At 50.6% G+C, this 20,274-nt stretch overlaps 1 protein-coding gene across 1 annotated transcript in view; it reads left to right on the top strand.

The window, feature by feature from the left end:
• The window catches only part of LOC144947647 (dedicator of cytokinesis protein 7-like), a 74,748-nt gene extending 63,186 nt beyond the window's left edge, over window positions 1-11,562 (top strand). Inside the window, exons 39-48 of the mRNA XM_078876884.1 lie at window positions 43-235; window positions 2,827-2,970; window positions 4,122-4,253; window positions 4,848-4,982; window positions 6,512-6,601; window positions 7,166-7,402; window positions 9,075-9,218; window positions 9,693-9,799; window positions 10,910-11,077; window positions 11,448-11,562. Of these exons, the coding sequence (XP_078733010.1) occupies window positions 43-235; window positions 2,827-2,970; window positions 4,122-4,253; window positions 4,848-4,982; window positions 6,512-6,601; window positions 7,166-7,402; window positions 9,075-9,218; window positions 9,693-9,799; window positions 10,910-11,077; window positions 11,448-11,490 (1,393 nt within the window). The 3' untranslated portion in view covers window positions 11,491-11,562. The remainder of the gene's footprint in view (window positions 1-42; window positions 236-2,826; window positions 2,971-4,121; window positions 4,254-4,847; window positions 4,983-6,511; window positions 6,602-7,165; window positions 7,403-9,074; window positions 9,219-9,692; window positions 9,800-10,909; window positions 11,078-11,447) is intronic.
• The last annotated feature ends 8,712 nt before the right edge of the window (window positions 11,563-20,274 follow it).

Raw genomic sequence — 20,274 nt, 5'->3', positions numbered from 1 at the left:
CCCGCGCACGCGCGCTCTCGCGTTCGCCCCGCGAGCCCGCAGGATCGCCAAGGGCTACCAGGCGTCCCCCGACCTGCGGCTGACGTGGCTGCAGAACATGGCGCGGCGGCACACGGAGCGACGCAGCCACGCAGAGGCGGCGCACTGCCTGCTGCACTCGGCTGCCCTCGTAGCAGAGTACCTCTCCATGCTGGAGGACCGGCCGCACCTGCCCATCGGCAGCGTCTCCTTCCAGGTGCGTGCATGTGTGTTCGTGTGTGTGTGTAAGGTTGGCTACGTACGGTGCGAAAGAAGTCCGACATACGTACGTGGGACGACAGGAGTGTGCGTGGGACAGGAGTGTGCGTGGGACAGGTGCGTGCGTGGGACACGTACGTGCGTGGGACAGGAGTGTGCGTGGGACAGGTGCGTGCGTGGGACACGTACGTGCGTGGGACAGAAGTGTGCGTGGGACAGGTGCGTGCGTGGGACACGTACGTGCGTGGGACAGGAGTGTGCGTGGGACAGGAGTGTGCGTGGGACAGGTGCGTGCGTGGGACACGTACGTGCGTGGGACAGGAGTGTGCGTGGGACAGGAGTGTGCGTGGGACAGGAGTGTGCGTGGGACACGTGTGTGCGTGGGACAGGAGTGTGCGTGGGACAGGAGTGTGCGTGGGACAGGTGCGTGCGTGGGACAGGAGCGTGCATGGGACAGGTGCGTGCGTGGACAGGAGCGTGCGTGGGACACGTACGTGCGTGGGACAGGAGTGTGCGTGGGACAGGAGTGTGCGTGGGACAGGTGCGTGCGTGGGACACGTACGTGCGTGGGACAGGAGTGTGCGTGGGACAGGAGTGTGCGTGGGACAGGAGTGTGCGTGGGACAGGTGCGTGCGTGGGACAGGAGCGTGCGTGGGACAGGTGCGTGCGTGGGACAGGTGCGTGCGTGGACAGGAGCGTGCGTGGGACAGGTGCGTGCGTGGGACAGGTGCGTGCATGGGACAGGAGTGTGCGTGGGACAGGTGCGTGCGTGGACAGGAGTGTGCGTGGGACAGGTGCGTGCGTGGGACAGGTGCGTGCGTGGGACAGGAGTGTGCGTGGGACACGTGTGTGCGTGGGACAGGAGTGTGCGTGGGACAGGTGCGTGCGTGGGACAGGAGTGTGCGTGGGACAGGAGTGTGCGTGGGACAGGTGCGTGCGTGGGACAGGAGTGTGCGTGGGACAGGTGCATGCGTGGGACAGGTGCGTGCGTGGGACAGGAACGTGCGTGGGACAGGAGTGTGCGTGGGACAGGAGTGTGCGTGGGACAGGTGCGTGCGTGGGACAGGAGTGTGCGTGGGACAGGTGCGTGCGTGGACAGGAGTGTGCGTGGGACAGGAGTGTGCGTGGGACAGGAGTGTGCGTGGGACAGGTGCGTGCGTGGGACAGGAGTGTGCGTGGGACAGGTGCGTGCGTGGACAGGAGTGTGCGTGGACAGGAGTGTGTGTGGGACAGGTGTGTGCGTGGGACAGGTGTGTGTGTGGGACAGGTGCATGCGTGGACAGGAGTGTGCATGGGACAGGTGCGTGCGTGGGACAGGTGCGTGCGTGGACAGGAGTGTGTGTGGGACAGGTGCGTGCGTGGGACAGGTGCGTGCGTGGGACAGGAGTGTGCGTGGGACAGGAGTGTGCATGGGACAGGTGCGTGCGTGGGACAGGTGCGTGCGTGGACAGGAGTGTGTGGGACAGGTGCGTGCGTGGGACAGGTGCGTGCGTGGGACAGGTGCGTGCGTGGGACAGGTGCGTGCGTGGGACAGGTGCGTGCGTGGGACAGGTGCGTGCGTGGGACAGGTGCGTGCGTGGGACAGGTGTGTGCATGGGACAGGTGCGTGCATGGGACAGGAGTGTGCGTGGGACAGGTGCGTGTGTGGGACAGGAGTGTGCATGGGACAGGTGCGTGTGTGGGACAGGAGTGTGCGTGGGACAGGTGCGTGCGTGGGACAGGAGTGTGCGTGGGACAGGTGTGTGTGTGGGACAGGAGTGTGCGTGGGATAGGTGCGTGTGTGGGACAGGTGCGTGCGTGGGACAGGAGTGTGCGTGGGACAGGAGTGTGCGTGGGACAGGTGCGTGCGTGGGACAGGAGTGTGCGTGGGACAGGAGTGTGCGTGGGACAGGAGTGTGCGTGGGACAGGAGTGTGCGTGGGACAGGAGTGTGCGTGGGACAGGAGTGTGCGTGGGACAGGTGTGTGTGTGGGATAGGTGCGTGTGTGGGACAGGTGCGTGCGTGGGACAGGTGCGTGCGTGGGACAGGAGTGTGCGTGGGACAGGAGTGTGCGTGGGACAGGTGCGTGCGTGGGACAGGAGTGTGCATGGGACAGGAGTGTGTGTGGGACAGGTGCGTGCGTGGGACAGGTGCGTGCGTGGGACAGGTGCGTGCGTGGGACAGGAGTGTGCGTGGGACAGGTGCGTGCGTGGGACAGGAGTGTGCATGGGACAGATGTGTGCGTGGGATAAGTGTGCATGGGTCACTCAGTGATGAGCGCTACGAAACCGGTGACCAGAGTTCGATTCCCGCTCACGGCCACCGACACCGGTGACGATTATCTGAACCGGTCCTGGGGCTACCCTAGGTCGACTGGGCCTCAATTGAGTGCCCGGTGTGGTGTGTAAACATCGCCACGGCCGGGCGTGGTGTTGGTCTCGTGTGCTGTGCCAGCCTTCATAGGTGCTCGCTGACAGCACTTCCCCCAGTAGTTAAGGCTATACGGGGGATCTTTTGTCTTTGCTGTTGTTCACGTTGTTGCTGCTGCTGCTGCGGTGGTTGTGTGCTTGTTGCACGGGGTTGTGTCGTGCCACCCGCGGGGGGGGATAGAGGATCTCGGGGAACGTGCTGGAGGAGTCGGCCGTGTCGGACGACATCCTCTCCCCCGACGAGGAGGGCATCTGCTCCGGTGGATACTTCTCGGAGAATGGCCTCGTGGGATTGCTGGAGCAGGCGGCCAACGCCTTGAGCATGGTACGCACGCCAGCCCCCCAACCCACCCACCAGCCCCCCAACCCACCCACCAGCCCCCCAACCCACCCACCAGCCCCCCAACCCACCCACCAGCCCTCCTACCCACCCACCAGCCTTCCAACCCACCCACCAGCCCCCCAACCCACCCACCAGCCCCCCAACCCACCCACCAGCCCCCCAACCCACCCACCAGCCCTCCAACCCACCCACCAGCCCTCCAACCCACCCACCAGCCCCCCAACCCGCCCACCAGCCCCCCAACCCGCCCACCAGCCCCCCAACCCACCCACCAGCCCCGCAACCCACCCACCAGCCCTCCTACCCACCCACCAGCCTTCCAACCCACCCACCAGCCCCCCAACCCACCCACCAGCCCTCCAACCCACCCACCAGCCCCCCAACCCACCCACCAGCCCCCCAACCCACCCACCAGCCCCCCAACCCACCCACCAGCCCTCCAACCCACCCACCAGCCCCCCAACCCACCCACCACCCCTCCTACCCACCCACCAGCCTTCCAACCTACCCACCAGCCCCCCAACCCACCCACCAGCCCCCCAACCCACCCACCAGCCTTCCAACCCACCCACCAGCCCTCCAACCCACCCACCAGCCCCCCAACCCACCCACCAGCCCTCCAACCCACCCACCAGCCCCCCAACCCACCCACCAGCCCCCCAACCCACCCACCAGCCCTCCAACCCACCCACCAGCCCCCCAACCCACCCACCAGCCCCCCAACCCACCCACCAGCCCCTCAACCCACCCACCAGCCCTCCAACCCAGGCACGAGACCTCCAACCCATCCGCCAGCCTTCATGAATTAGTTTAAATTTTCGTTATTGCTCAATTGGTTATGTGAGTTGTACATTGCAATTGTCGTCCCTTTACTTGCAGACTAATAGCTGTTTGCAAGCCACGTGCTAAGTTTCCTTGTGCCCAAAGGGACAGCTGCCACTGAATTAATTAATTCGATCATGCGTTCATTCATTCCTTTGTTAATTCTTTCACTCATCCGTGCGTTCGTTAATTCGTTGGTCCATTCACTCGTGCGTTCCTCCATTCGATCATTCGTCTGTAATGTGTGCGTGATCCCCCCTGCGACCCCCTGCGCCCCTCCCCCCCCGCGCCCCCCCCCCCCCCCCCTCTAGGCACAGATGCACGAGTCTGTGAACGAGGTGTACAAGCTGCTGATCCCCGTGTACGAGGCGAACCGCGACGCCCAGCGCCTGGCCAGCATCCACGGCAAGCTGCAGGACGCCTTCAACAAGATCGTCACCCAGGTGGGGGCCACACATCAGTCAGCCAGCCGGGTAATCCACTTATTTCAGGAGAGGCCCATTCAGCCAAGAAGCTCTTGTCTTACCGATGGAGACCCCGCCAAAGCGGTCGATAAGATGGTGGCGAGTACGTTACATGGGAGGGTTTACAGGTGCTGTGTAGAGTGGCTGGTCTGATGGTAGCCAGCACGCTACCTGGGGAAGGAGGGTTGACAAAGGCTGTATAGAACAGGCTGCTGGGGCAAGTGCTGTTCGCGAGTAGCACCGATGAAGGCCGGCACGGCACACAAGGGGGCGGCGGGTGGCCGCCACCACGCCTGGCCGCCTTTGTCTCCTCATCAGCGACTCATTTGAGGCTGAGTTGACCTCCCCACACAGGCACAGTGTGAGCCAGGAGAGAGAGGTGAATGAATAAACAACCAAATATATAAATATATAAATAAGTTGATAAACGAACTACGGGATCCTTTCGCGCGACTTTCGTCATTTAGGTGACCTGGGTATAACTCTCCCATGGCCTCGGTCTCTCTGAGCTTCACCCCGTTCCGCAAAAATCAACTTGGCACATCTCCTGTGCGTCTCCGCCGCCGCCCGTAGGACGTGAAGCGGATGTTCGGCACCTACTTCCGCGTCGTTTTCTACGGCGCCAAATTCGGTGACCTCGACGCCACGGAGTACGTCTACAAGGAGCCGTCCATCACCAAGCTGCCCGAGATTTCGCACCGCCTCGAGGTGCCGACCTGACTGGCCGCAGCCCGGCGTCCGAGACGTTAAGCGAGATACGGTCGTGATCCTTCATGGGTAGATTTTTGGGGTTAGGCCACGTCGTCCTTAAGACCCCCCCCCCCCCCCACACCGGCCGACACAGCCGAACAAATGAGGTTCTCAAGTGTGTGTGTGTGAATTGCATTTATTTAAATGTTTTCTAAAAATTCCAACAATTTGTACTTTTGGTATTGGCATCGTTCCTGTAAGCACGCGTGCTCTCATCACGAAGGCGCTGTGTTTCACAGATGGTTATAGTCGGGCAGTAGGGGGACGACGTTGCTCATGCATGTACGTTGAACTTCTTTCACACCGTACGTAGCCAACCATGCTAATCAGAGGTTCGGGGGAAGGACAACAAACTAAACACAAAAAGCAGTTCTAAAATTAAATGAGTTTTCAATCTAGAATTTGAAAGTGTAAAGCTCCAGTCGCTTCCTAAAATCGGAAGGGGGGGGAGCGTTCCAGACGGCCGCAGAAGTGCATCTGAGAAAAGTGCACAAGCATTGATCGCTGTTGATTCCACTGGTCAACAAAAAAAAAATTCTGGCCTGGACTTTTGCAGCTGTTTTAGACTAATTTCAGGGTGCTGATTCCAAATCTGATCTCAGATTTGCTCTATCACATCTCATTTTATGTTATCGGCATACCCCATTTTCATTGATTTTACCCGAAATTAACTCTGTCACTTATGATTGCAAGTTGTTACGAGTCAGTGACTGCTTTAGTGTTAAAATATGGTGCTGTATTTTTAGGATAGTGTGTTTATAATATCATTTTATGTAGATATCCACATTTATTTAATACTTTTCTTCTGCAGTTTTTATTGAAAATGCAATATTTGATATCTCAAAAACCTGATGTGATAGACAAAAACTGATGCCAGATTTGGAATCCGCACCCCAAAATTACCTTAAAACCGTTGGAATACCTTATGCCAGAAAAAGTGTGTTGACCAGTGTTCTGCTTGTGCTCCGATTGCTGTTTTACTGCACTCTGCTGCCCCGTCTATGCTGCCCCGTCTATGCTGCCCGCCTTTACCCAACCCGCACCAAGCAGCATGCGGAGATTGCTCGGTCAAAATAAGCGTCCCATGGACGTGCACGGTGTCGCGAGGCCCTTGTCCATCAGCGGATTGACAATAGGGTCAGGGGGGGGCGACCTTTGTCTTTGACCAAAATAGTTTGAGAGTCGCATCACACGCAGAGCTACCGGTACACGTACACGAACATAGCAGGCATACTGCAGATAACAAAACACATTTTGACTTCAATAAGCAAAATGTGTGATGGAATAAACTGCATCTGTTTAATTCCACCCCCCCACCCCCCTCGGTCATTCTTTAACAATCCAATTTCACTGTTGTACATTTTGTCGTCACCAAGGCCATTCCGCAGTGACCCCATTCCCTGCCGTATTTCATCGATTATCTTCACGTAAAATTACGTTTAAGATTCACGGTTTTTATTTAAAAAAGAAAAAACGGCTGCCCGCAGGCATTCTACGGACAGAGACTCGGGGCCCAGTACGTGCAGGTAATCAAGGACTCCTGTCCCGTGGACTCTGGAAGCCTGGACCCCAACAAGGTTAGTATAACCTCCTCGGTTTTTTTTAACGCATAGCCTCGTATAATGGGACCTTTTTTTGCCCGTATCAAAGTATGAAGAAGTAAAAATAGGTTTTACCCTTTCTGGCAATAAAACAGGAGTTGTGTTAAGATGTTGAAACACCAAATAGAAACCTGCTGCAAGGAATCAAGTCACTGCATCAACCACACGTACTTGTGGTGAACATGCAAACAAACACGCTGTGATAATAGATGGCATTGTCTTTGAAACTGATTGGCCTACACCAGAGACAGCCTTCTTTAGAGCTTCGTCTCACCAGTGGTAACACACGAACACCCACACGGTGGTAACACACAAACACCCACACAATGGTAACGCACACACAAATACTCGCACAGTGGTAACACACGAACACCCACACGGTGGTAACACACAAACACTCACACAGTGGTAACACACGAACACCCACACGGTGGTAACACACACACACCCACACAATGGTAACGCACACACAAATACTCGCACAGTGGTAACACACTAAAACACCCGCGCCGTTGCTAACTGTAGCTGCACGTGTGTCAGGCGTACATCCAGATCACGTACGTGGAGCCGTACTTCGAGGCCTACGAGGCGAAGCACCGCGTGACCCACTTCGACCGCAACTGGAACCTGCGGCGCTTCATGTTCGCGACGCCGTTCACGCGCGAGGGCCGTGCCCGCGGCGAGCTGCGGCAGCAGTACAAGCGCAAGACGCTGCTCACCACCTCGCACGCCTTCCCCTACATCAAGACGCGCATCCAAGTGGTGCATCGCGAGGAGGTGCGACGTCCCGTCCCACCCCCCGTCCCTCGTGATGGCAGGCGTCGTTGCGTCGCCTTGGCTTACATGTTTTTGCCGCGGTCGAAACACCAAAATGCAAAGCTTAGTTTTCGAATGTTTTCCTTCTGATTAGTATAAGCAATAAACTCAACTGTATTTGTGCCAAATCGTATCTTTCACATGCTGCACTTACGAACACGCCAATCCGAGTTCCATTCCTGATCGTGGTTCTGGGCCCTGCCTCCACCCCACTCTTCACCAACCACGGTAGTGAGATGTTAACTACCTCGCCTCGTATGCAGGAGGTCGTGGGTTCAATCCCGATCATGACGCTTGCTGTATATTTGGAGTTTGCGTGTCTCTCTCTCTCTCTCTCCCAGTGGTGGCGTGGATTTTTCTCGGGGTCCTCCGGTTTTTTTCCACTCCACATTTAGAATCAACACGCGTTTAGTGTATTTAGCTGCTATACATTTCCACATCATGAGCCACTTTGTTCAGCTATCATTTGTGGCCAGTTCGCTTCTCAAAAATAGCTATATAGCTCAATGGGCCTTATCTAGTAAAATAATACGTAGTTAAGTTTTAGTTTAGTTTGTAATAACAATAACAATGACAAGAATAATTTCAACTTGTAACGCGCCGCCACCACACCGTCAGTTGTTTGATCTCGGAGAGAGAGAACAGCTCGGAGGCACTCCCGTGAGTCCAGTCCACCACAAATGCACCGCGCCAGTTTCGTGCGAGGGGGCAACGCTTTATCCCGTAACAGGTGGAACAGATGGGAGTCCACATTTGCTGTAGCGCCTTCTCCTGGCAACTCGGGGTATGGCAGCACCTCGACAGCAAACGCTTGTTAGGCTGTATTAGGTTAGGTTGCCAACGCGGTTCGGATTCATGGAGCAGTGTAAATGGGAACGCATCTCAGGACGCCGTGCGATGGTTTGTCATGCGATTGTTTAGTTTGCTGTCCTTCCCCCGGCACCTCCGATTAGCACGGTTGGCTATGTATGGTGCGAAAGAAGTTCAACATACGTACAGACGTATACATACATCCGTAAGTCGCCTATCGCTGGTAAAGCAAACCTGGGCCGCCGCGGTGTGAAGGGCCCTTTATCAAAAACATTATTATTGCATCCAGTGGTCACAAAAACAATGACAATAATAACATAAAAAATAATAAAGGAGCTGCCAGCTCAGCATGTGTCCCAGTTGAGCCTCCCAGAAATGCGGTAGCCTCATTATAATTTCGCTGTGTTCATCTTATTGTAGTAGTATTATTATTATCGTAATCACGAAGCTAGTTTCCTGAGAAAATCCCCTTCCGAGTCTCACGACTTATTGCAGGAGGGTCCTCCAAAGTTTGTTTCCGCAATGGTGGGCGACGGTTGCTCTGCATAATGCCAGTCGGGTATTTTGCGGCGTAATTTGTTTTAAATAAAAATTTGACAAAGTTGAACTGCGGCGCCGGCGCGCAACGGCCTGCTCTTGCGATTGGCGTTGCGGGATTGTGGCGTTTTCCGTGTGTAGCATTTTTACCGTTGATACACCGGCCAGCGTTAATCGGGGCCGGCCGCTGGATTCAAACCCCAAACGAGCGAGCGAACGCGCCACTGCTCCGCCGTGTCAGCGGTCTACGACGGGCTCTTGCGGTCCTGTTGCGTCTCGTTGGCAGATCGTCCTCACTCCCATCGAGGTGGCCATCGAGGACATGCAGAAGAAAATCAGCGAGCTCGCCGTGGCCACACATCAAGAGCCGCCGGACCCCAAGATGCTCCAGATGGTCCTGCAGGGATCCGTGGGGACAACCGTGAACCAGGTAATCTGGTTGGGCGAGGGGACGGCCTAACAGGTGGGCCCCGTTCACAATGGCTGCGTTGGAGGCTCTGAGCCGGCACCGCTGGGTAGCCGAGTTCAATTCCAGGTGTCAGCTGCCCAACTACGGTGAAACCGCTTTCTCATATCTAGTGAGATTATGGTCTCAGTCTCGTCACAGGCGCATGACCATGGCCCTAAATCTGACCCTGCATATCAACCCAAAACCCTGACTAGCCCTGACCCAAACCATAATTGTGACCATGACCCTAACCTTTTCCCCTGACTCGTAAGCTTGTCCCTAACTCTGAATCGTGTCCTCAACCCTATCTCCGATTATCTTGGTTGGCTACGTACGGTGCGAAAGAATCTCAGCATAAGTACATCTATAACCTTTTCCCTAATCCATACCCCCATCTCTAACCCTAACCCTGTCTCTAACCCGGACCCTGTCCTTTGTCTGCTGCCCGCTCCCCAGGGTCCGCTTGAGGTAGCGCAGGTCTTCCTGTCGGACATCCCCACCGACCCCCGGGATTTCCGCTTCCACAACAAACTCCGGCTGTGCTTCAAAGACTTCATGAAGAGGTGAGGACGCGGTGAGCTCGCCCCACGCGACCCGCACGGCGATGGTCACGGTGATGGTCACGGTGGTGGAGCGGTGATGGCCGCGGCTGCGGTGTAACGGTACTGTCGATGGTAATTGCCGAGATAGCAGTGGTGGTGAGTTGTCAATAAACGATGGGCTTGGGCAATGCCAAAAGGAACGGAATGCTTCCGGGAGGATGTCCGTCGCAGAGGTGGAGCGATGAAACCAGCGAGTGAAGGTGCAAGGTGGATCGTAAGTTCGCACGAAGACGGGAGATGGTGGCGGCAGCTTTGTAAGGCCTTGGTCCAGCAGTGGATAGCTCATGGCTGATGTTGATTAATAAACACTAACCCCGGTTACGACTTAACTATAACCCTAAATCAAATTAATTCAAATGAACTCTAACCCCGGTTTTACATATGATCAGACAAAAAAAACGTTTACGCTGGGCGGGACGCTTATGCAGGATGGTGGTGAAGGCCGATTGCCGAGAGAGGCATTAGAGTGGTCTCCACGAGTCTGGTGTCCAAGGGGGAGACTTAAGAGCAGATCGTGGGATATCGTTCGGGCAGAACTATGGGTCTCTTGAGTGAGTCTATGGCTGTCTGTGAGTCTATGGGTATCTGTGTGTGCATCAGCCAGTCATCTCAGTCAGTCGACCCGTGGCACCTGGGTCTGCCCCATGACCACCTGCCAGCGGGCGTTCGACACTTCACGTGGCCTCAACGTGCACATAGCCTGGCACAAGCGTCGTGGTGACGTCACCGCCACTTAGTGGCGAATGGCGGTTGTTGTTGTTGAATCTGTGAGTCTATAGGACTCTGTGTGAGTCTGGGTCTCTGTGTGAGTCTATGGCTGTTTGTATGAGTATATGGGTATCGATGTGAGTCTGTGGGTCTCTATGGGAGTCTATGGCTGTCTGTGGGAGTTTATCGGTCTCCGTGTGAGTCTAAGAGCAGGTGATGGAATGAGGCTGTCAGGGCAGATCTTGCAGCTCGCTGCAAGTCGACTGTGTGTGGGGAGAAAATCCCTGGTGATGAGGTGCGGTGGTGGTGGCATCGCCGAATTTGGCCACGGATGACCTCTTGACCTGGTTACCGCACGGCCAGGTGCCGTGACGCGCTCAAGAAAAACAAGCACCTGATTGCCATGGACCAGCACGAGTACCAGAAGGAGCTGGAGAAAAACTACTTGCGTCTTGTGGACGCCCTGCACCCCATCATCGATCGCAAAATCCCAGAGCTCTACAGACCCGTCGAGGCCTTCACCTGTGCCAGGTGAGGAGAGAGACGGAGGAATCCTCAAGGTGCCCTAGTCTGGGGCTCTGTTAAGCCTCGGGGATTAAAACCGAATTACGAAGATTCCGAAATGCACCTTCATGAGGCTCTATGAGCCTCGAGCCTTAACATTGAACCCAAATAAATTGAAATATGTCCTGAGACGTGGTTCATGTTTGAGTAGTCAGTACATTGACCCATATCTGTTTTGTTTTGGGTTAGGCCAAGTGGTCGTGTGTTTGTGTAGCCATAATTATTGTCGTTAACCCTCTACCACGTGACAAGATTATCACGTTTGAAAAAATGCTATTTATTTACGTGCCGATGTGTTGATCAAATTCTGACCACGATGATGTTTCAAATCTCCCAGCAGGGAATCGTTCAAGAGGCAGAACCCCAGGCTCACGCAGTGATACGGCGGCGACAACACAACGGGGGCTTGTCGTGAGCGCCGCTGCCGGGTATTAATCGCAGCGATAGCGCCACGGCAGGGGGAATGTGGGGGGCGTGCGTGGGGCGGCGGGGGGGGGTGCGATTTCGAGGCATGGCTCCTCAGGATTTTACTGGAGCGTTTACCGCTGCCTTCATTTACACTGGAGCGATCTGAATGTGGACATCGCCAGTTGCCTCGCGTAACGGGCCGAAGCGTCGGGCAGGCTGTCGCCCCTGAGGCCTTGTCTGTTTTTTTGGCACGGGGCGGAAACTTACCTTTGCACAAAGATTGCGTCGACGTGGTTTTGTTTTCGCACGAAAGCCTCGTTACAATATTTATGGCGGCCGTTTTGTGCGCGTGATTGCCCGAATGCTTTAGGGAAATGAGATTAGGATTTTATCGGTATCCCTCTCGCATTGAAACACTGAGGTTTTTTTTTAACGCCCTTAAATGTTAACACTTTTAAGTGCAACAACAAAGCAAATTTATTATTTAGAGGCCTTTGTTTAATCCGCTCCTGCGTGGGGGGCTTCACCGAACACTGCATCGGCTGTCGGAGGTCGCTTGACTGTTACTTCCACACCACGCCGGTCGGTATAGGCTGGTGGTGCGTGGAGCAAAGATGTTGGAGCATAATACAGTGCAACAATGGATGTTGTTGCACCGCGAGCCACTGGCAACTTGGCCAAACAGCAACAGCCTATACATGGTGGTCGCCCATCCAAGCACTTTCCAAGCTCAAGCCTGCTTAGCTTCTTAATTCTGATGATATCGGGTGCATTCTGGGAAAATTGATCTTGGCTTGGGTCTAATAAACAATTACACTTTGTAATTAACACTTAAAAGAGTTTTTAAGCAACCGTTTGCAGGTTCTTGCCAAAACATTCCGTTGGCCATCGCCAAGTATCAATGTTGTTGATCAAAGCGCAGCGAGGTTTCTTTTTTATTATTATTATTTGTATCTTTTAAACACGTTTGTGGATTTGCCACGTGTCCGTGTTTGCATCGAAGCCATACTTTGTGTATTAAGCCACACACCAAAAAGCATGCGCGCAGACAATTCATTATTGAGTGAGCCTCTTTGATTGGAAGGTGCTCGCGTACGGCGGAGATTTATTGTGAACCAAATCACCATCGCAGCCCTTGATCCACCCACTACTGCATGATGAACTCCAAAAAGAAACCTGTCAGTCATGGGGGTTGTTTGACCATACTTTGCCACGCTTAGTCAGTGTTAATGGTGAAGGTGGAGGGCATAAGACGTGGAAGCATCGATGTTGCGGTGCTGTCTTCTGCTGGCCACCTGCTAGCCTCACAGCACTATGACAACCTGTTATACGTGGTGGTGGTGGTGATTACCCATCCAAGCCCTATCCAGGCTCAACTCTACTTAGCTTCTGAGATCTTGCGAGATCTGTGTGCATTCCCGGTCATTTGTTCACTGGGCAATTGCAAATCATTTCTAAAGTAACCAACGTATGTATTCAAGACGAGTGAAAAAAATCAACACATTTGCACTGTTCATGTGATATTGATGATTGTCCATCCACGGCAATCGTCCTGCGGACAAACCTGCCCTTGCCGTGGTAATGTGGAATTTCCACCGTTGGCCCAGGGCCTAGGAACGGAGATGTCGCCCAATATTGCTCGTTTGAGCAGTGGGACACTGACGTGTATTGTGACTATTATTACTGTTGCAGTGCAACGTCACATCCGACTCACTTGGTAATGAGGCGTAGGCGGATATGTGAAAAGGTCAGATATTTTATCATCTGGCAACTGCACCACATGCAAATACTTCACTGGGCAGGGGCGGTTAATTGGTCATGGGAGGGTATGTTACGGTCGGATATTCGGCGTTGTACTTATTTCGGTACTTTCTTGTCCGTGGACAGGTATGGGTTGAACACCTGCAAGTTCACACCTGTGCGCCTGTACTCAGCAATGGCCGCCCTTGTACTACTGTGTTAAATTACGTGGGCGCTGAGCCACTTCGATGGCGTCAAGTCCGCGGGTATCCTGTAGCGTCGGGTCGTGTAGCTTTTCTGAGCAGAACTGTGTTACATTCAAATGTAAATGATTCTAAATTCCGAAAAAGAAGATCCCAAGTCCTTAAAATTCCAAATGATGAGAATTTGTATTATTATTATTATTATCTGAAAGTCATTCCTTTGGTAGCTGCACAGCTGAGCGGGCTGTGTGTGCCGGGCTCTATGACAAGAGGTTTAAGCATCGTTCTCGGTGAAAAATACTTCAAAAAGCTCGGTTAGTTCAATCGTTATTGCCACTCTTGTTATGTCAATATAGTGTGCCGCATACATTTCTTTGATTTCGATTGAAAGCTTTCGTGACTGCAGGGATTCATCTTCTTGGTTCTTTCGGTAAAGTCACGTAGAAGGGAAATAATAAAATAACAAAAATAAAACATAATAAAATATGATGTTTTATAATAACAAAAATAAAACATAATAAAATATGTTTTATTTTTATTATTTTATTATTTCCCTTCTACATGACTTTACCGAAAGAACCAAGAAGATGAATGTCTTTGTTTGTTACGAATATAGGCACCCGCTTTGTTCCCCTGATTGTGCTGTCGGCTTTGTGTATCGAGACGAAGAATCAATCGGGATCTCGCGCAGAGCAACAGTCCGGCCCCGTCGTGCTCTCGGGCAACGGTCCACAAAAGCGGATGTCATAGAACTACCTCTGAGATCCCTTCTCACGTCCTCTGGTCCACACGGTAGGACGGCAGACCGTTCCCACCAACCCGCCCTGCCACAGGGAGTAACGTTCGTCACATGGCAATGTTTAATTGTCAGACCTGGAACTTAGTCAAATTGAAGTTCAGAGCCGAATTTAATTTGATGATTTTTATTGTGCAGTCATTGGGCTTACGCTGTCAACTTGCCAAACGTAAACACTCCACGATATTTTTTACGTCACTGCGGAGCCACGAGGCCATGGCTGAAAGTATTTTTTTGTTCCCCCTCGACAGTGAAGATTCGATTTTGCGTGGGACAGCCCGGGGACACACAGCCTAGGTGTGTAGCGAGTTACAAGATGAGAGCTATTTGTGTTTTTTGTTTGTGTTATCTTCCTGTCAGTGATGGGACTCGTGTAAGGTGATGTCAGCAACATAATTGTGTGTGCACTGTTATTTCGCAAATATATGTTTCCAATAAAAATGCTTTTGTTACAATGTTGGTTGTGGTCCTATCAATTGTGCAGTCACCACCCACACTTCACGTGGCCTCATACTTGATCATCGCGACTCTCCACTGCTGGATGGAGGCCTCCCCAAGCCACTGCCGCCACTGCCGCCACCCATCACAGTTCCGCGATGCAATGACCCATGTCGATCTCCACACGCGAGTTCATTTCATCGCTCCATCTCCGGCGGTGGCCGTACGATTGGACAACATACTCTTTGGACAATACCCTGTGTTGCTTTGGGGCCGTGCATAAATTACGTCATGCGATTTTGGACGATTTTTGACCCCCCCCTCCCTTCGTCACACGGCGTCACAAAACGTCAGACCCTCCCTCAAATATGACGTCACAAAGCTCTGTCCCCCCCCCAAATTAAACATGCTTCAAATCGCTTTAAACTATTGTCATTGTAGTGCGTATTTAATGTGGCGCTGCACTCTGATGTTGTAGGAGAAAACATTTATTAAAAAGTCTATTTAATTAAGTAGAACGTGTTGTTTATATTTATTTAAAGTTGCGCATTTTGATGTGACGTCACATTTCTCAACCCCCCCCCCCCTCGTCACACATCGTCACAAATGTCTGACCCCCCGCGCCCTAGGTGCGTGACGTCATTTATGGACAGCCCCTTTTACATTTCTCCCCGGCACGATGCGGTGTGGATTTATTTGGCATCGAGATGCGACCGCCCATCCAGACGTCGTACAGAAACGGCGTGGCATTAAGCACGTTTATACCTAATACCTGAACACAGCACACAATCTTCGAACATCTGCAATTATTTGAGTGCAGCGGTGGTAATATGTTAACTCCCTCGCCTGGTATACAGGAGGTCGTGGGTTCTATCCAGACGATGCCTGTAAATTTGGAGTTCGCATGTTCTGCCCGTGGTCGCGTGGATTTATTTTTCTCCAGGTCCTCCGGTTTTCCCCCTCCACATTTAGAATCAACATCACGCGTTTAGAGATATTTGGCTGCTTATAAATGTCCACGTGTCGATAAGCCCATTCGTTGAGCTGTCATTTGCGATAGCCAGGCCGCGTATATAAATGGCGTGCCTAAATGAACAATAATTAGCACATGTATTTGTCCAGCAACACATTTCAGAGACAATTACTCGAGACCTGTGGCGTGCAGAAATCTCTTGAGAGGCGGTGGCAGATTGGAGGATCGTTCATCCAGTTGTGGATCGATCACGGCTGATGATGCAATCGATTAATTTTTGATGAGATTTTTTTTGTTACGAAAATTAAGCTAACACTCAATTCCATAATAATCGACTCGTTCGTGAATCACACTGGCCTTAAAATAAAAATCTGGGTAACACTTCAGGCAAATGTTTCCCGATAAACAACTTTTAAATTGGCACTTTCATCGTTTCGTATTAGTAGTTATCGCGTAACAGATAATGTAAGAACCTTACATCATTTAGGAATGTTTTTTGTATCCACTAATTTGCATTGAAAATTTAATAGAAATTAGCTTGCACATTGCATTATGAATGTTGCAGTGAGGTCAATGAAACTCGCATCTAAATGACCCCTCCCTGGGCCTAATTATCATTGCAGTACCATTCTAGTAACACCACGTATCGAACACGCGATTTTATACATATATATACAAAAGAGAACGATACATTTCTTGAGTTAAATCGTTGAGTAAATAATTCGACATCTCTTTTTTTGCAATCGTAAATCTCCAATCAGTCAGTCAGTCACCGTCATCACATCTCGACGCGTGCTTCCGCGGCGGCCATATTGCTCAGGGGAAGCCCACTCCACGTTCCCTTGGCCGATGTCGACGCAGAGCTTCAATTTCGCATTCAGGTGGTGAAATTCCATCATATGGCTGATGTAAATGTAGAGCTAACAACGACAATTTCACATTCAGGTGGTGAAATTCGTTGGTATGGATGTTGTAGATGCAGAGCTACAATTTCACATTCAGGTGGTGAAATTCGTTGGTATGGATGTTGTAGATGCAGAGCTACAATTTCACATTCAGGTTGTGATATTCGTTGGTATGGATGTTGTAGATGCAGAGCTACAATTTCACATTCAGGTGGTGAAATTCGTTGGTATGGATGTTGTAGATGCAGAGCTACAATTTCACATTCAGGTTGTGATATTCGTTGGTATGGATGATGTAGATGCAGAGCTACAATTTCACATTCAGGTTGTGATATTCGTTGGTATGGATGATGTAGATGCAGAGCTACAATTTCACATTCAGGTTGTGATATTCGTTGGTATGGATGTTGTAGATGCAGAGCTACAACTTCACATTCAGGTGGTGATATTCGTTGGTATGGATGATGTAGATGCAGAGCTACAATTTCACATTCAGGTTGTGATATTCGTTGGTATGGATGATGCAGATGTAGAGCTACAATTTCACATTCAGGTTGTGATATTCGTTGGTATGGATGATGTAGATGCAGAGCTACAACTTCACATTCAGGTGGTGATATTCGTTGGTATGAATGATGTAGATGCAGAGCTACAATTTCACATTCAGGTGGTGATATTCGTTGGTATGGATGATGTAGATGTAGAGCTACAATTTCACATTCAGGTTGTGATATTCGTTGGTATGGATGTTGTAGATGCAGAGCTACAATTTCACATTCAGGTGGTGATATTCGTTGGTATGGATGATGTAGATGCAGAGCTACAATTTCACATTCAGGTGGTGATATTCGTTGGTATGGATGTTGTAGATGCAGAGCTACAATTTCACATTCAGGTGGTGATATTCGTTGGTATGGATGATGCAGATGCAGAGCTACAATTTCACATTCAGGTTGTGATATTCGTTGGTATGGATGTTGTAGATGCAGAGCTACAATTTCACATTCAGGTGGTGATATTCGTTGGTATGGATGATGCAGATGCAGAGCTACAATTTCACATTCAGGTGGTCGTGCCAGAATAACTGCGTCAAGAGTAGCAAGCAGAGTAGTGTATCGCTGTGATGTCTTCTTCGTATTCGTGGATCCGGGTCTCGCGCCGGTATATACGTTGTGCTGTCTGTTCTGGATGACCAACAGTTGCACTCTACTGGAGAGTTTTTATCTATTTCCCATTTGTGCATCAGGTATCCGCATCTGCTGCAATGGTTCGTGCAGCGGATGCGGTTTTTGTGTGGACCATGGGCCAATGAGCGGAGACTCCGGCCGTCCGCCTGATGATGCTCGTTGTAATTACTGGCGAAACGTCGTACTCGAATTATAAATGTCGTGGGTCTACTCTCCCAACACATCGATGTGCTGAATGAGTAACGAATTGCCATGTTTGGTTTACGTGACAAATCTTACTAATTGGCTGTGTGTTGGGTGGTCGCGGGGTTTAACGACACATTTATATTCACGTGATCTAACCCAAAAAAACCCTCTACAGGAATTCCTCTAGTTACGAGCATTCGACTTACGAACTTTTAGAGATATGAACAAACCTGTCCATATGTCCAGTTGACTGTTCGGACCGAGAGTCCTAAGTTCGACCACCATGCAATAGATGGCTTTGGTGGCATCTACATCTGCAGAACGTGAAGAACCAGTGGCATATACATCTGCAGAACGTGAAGATCCAGTGGCATCTACATCTGCAGAACGTGAAGAACCAGTGGCATCTACATCTGCAGAACGTGAAGAACCAGTGGCATATACATCTGCAGAACGTGAAGAACCAGTGGCATCTACATCTGCAGGAGACCGTACATTTTTAAATCCTTTATATTAAGTTCACTTGCTTGCTTGCTTGTGCGCTTACGACCGTGCAAATCTTTCGGTCGTTTTTAACCCACTTCCCGTGATCCAATCGAGCTGACATTTTGCACACAGACTCGTTGTGCGTGACAATTTATTTTCGTGAAAAAAATTTCCTAAATTTTCCACTTTTTAGGAAACATTTTTTTTCATATTTAATTTAAAATACCAATGTGATAAAAATGAAACTCTTACTCAAGAAAAACAGAAATGAATAATAAAATAAAACCGATGCCACGCATATAAAGGATTTATAGTGAAAAACTTTGTTTTTACGGGTTAATTTTTTTTAAGTGCACACGCCGTGCAACGTGTTTGCAATCAACAGGGCGTAAAGAACACATCGACTTACTAACAGACCTCCGGGACAACTCATAAGTAGAGGAGCCGTACGGATAGGAGTTGTTCGTAAGTAGATGAGTCGTTCGTAAGTATATATAGAAGTCGTAAGTAGATGCGTCGTAAGTCGAGGAGTACGTAAGTTGATGACCCGTAAGTACTGTAGAGGCATTGTTCGTAAGTAGAGGAGACGGTCGTAAATTGATTAGCCGTAAACAGAGGAGTTGTTCGTAGGTAGAGGAGTCCCATATTCTTTGGGTCTTTCGGTAAAGTCACGTAGATGGTTCAAAGAAAATAACAAAAAACTACGACGTTTCGATCACAACACAAGCGATCGTCATCAGGAGGAAAGAGGAGTCCCCTGTACTCCGGGGCCGTCCATAAATGACGTCACGCACCTAGGGGGCGGGGGGTCAGACATTTGTGACGATGTGTGACGAGGGTGGGGGGGGTTGAGAAATGTGACGTCACATGAAAATGCGCAACTTTAAATAAATATAGACAACACGTTCTACTTAATTAAATATACTTTTTAATAAATGTTTTCTCCTACAACATCAGAGTGCAGCGCCACATTAAATACGCACTACAATGACAATAGTTTAAAGCGATTTGAAGCATGTTTTTTTTTTTGGGGGGGGGGGGTGTCAGAGCTTTGTGACGTCATATTTGAGGGGGGGGGTCTGACTTTTTGTGACGCCGTGTGACGAAGGGGGGGGGGGGTTAAAATCGTCCAAAATCGCGTGACGTCATTTATGGACGGCCCCTTATGGAACGAAGATTGTGCAAATTTCGATTTAAAGCTTTCGTGACTGCAGGGATTCATATTATTGGTTCTTTCGCTAAAGTCACGTAGAAGGGAAATAATAAAATAAAAGACGATGTCTTTCCGACAGCTCTGTTTCTTCACCTGATGACGGCTGCTTGCGTTGTGGCCGAAACGTCGTGACAATTTAATAATGTTTAATTTATTATTATTAAATTATTTCCCTTCTACGTGACTTTACCGAAAGAACCAAGAATATGAAGTTGTAGATTTGAAGCTTTCGTGACTGCAAGGATTCATACTCTTAGGTTTTTTCGGTAAAGTCACGTAGGTCAAAAATAAGAAGAATAAAATAAAAAAGTGCAATGTTTTGTTTATAAATAATAAATACATAAACGAGCAATTCTTCGACTACTTATTTTATTATTTTTACCTAAATAATAAAAATAATAGAAATAAAAAAATAATTATTGTTTTTTATTAATAATAATTTTTTTTATTTCTATCATTTTTCTTTTTATTGTTTATTTTTACCTACGTGACTTTACCGATAAAACCTAACAGTAAGAATATAAAGACTGTGCAAGTCTCAGCCCCCCCCCTACGTAAGATGGCGGTCGGGTTGGCGTCCATTCGTGGGCGGGGCCCCCCTCCCCCGCCCCCTCCCCCCTCCCCCCCTC

This window comes from Lampetra fluviatilis, chromosome 46 (genome assembly GCF_964198595.1).
Source record: "Lampetra fluviatilis chromosome 46, kcLamFluv1.1, whole genome shotgun sequence".
NCBI classification, from domain to species: Eukaryota; Metazoa; Chordata; class Hyperoartia; order Petromyzontiformes; family Petromyzontidae; genus Lampetra; species Lampetra fluviatilis.
The sequence above is the reverse complement of the archived record's forward strand: the minus strand, read 5'-3'. Positions and strand labels throughout refer to the sequence as shown.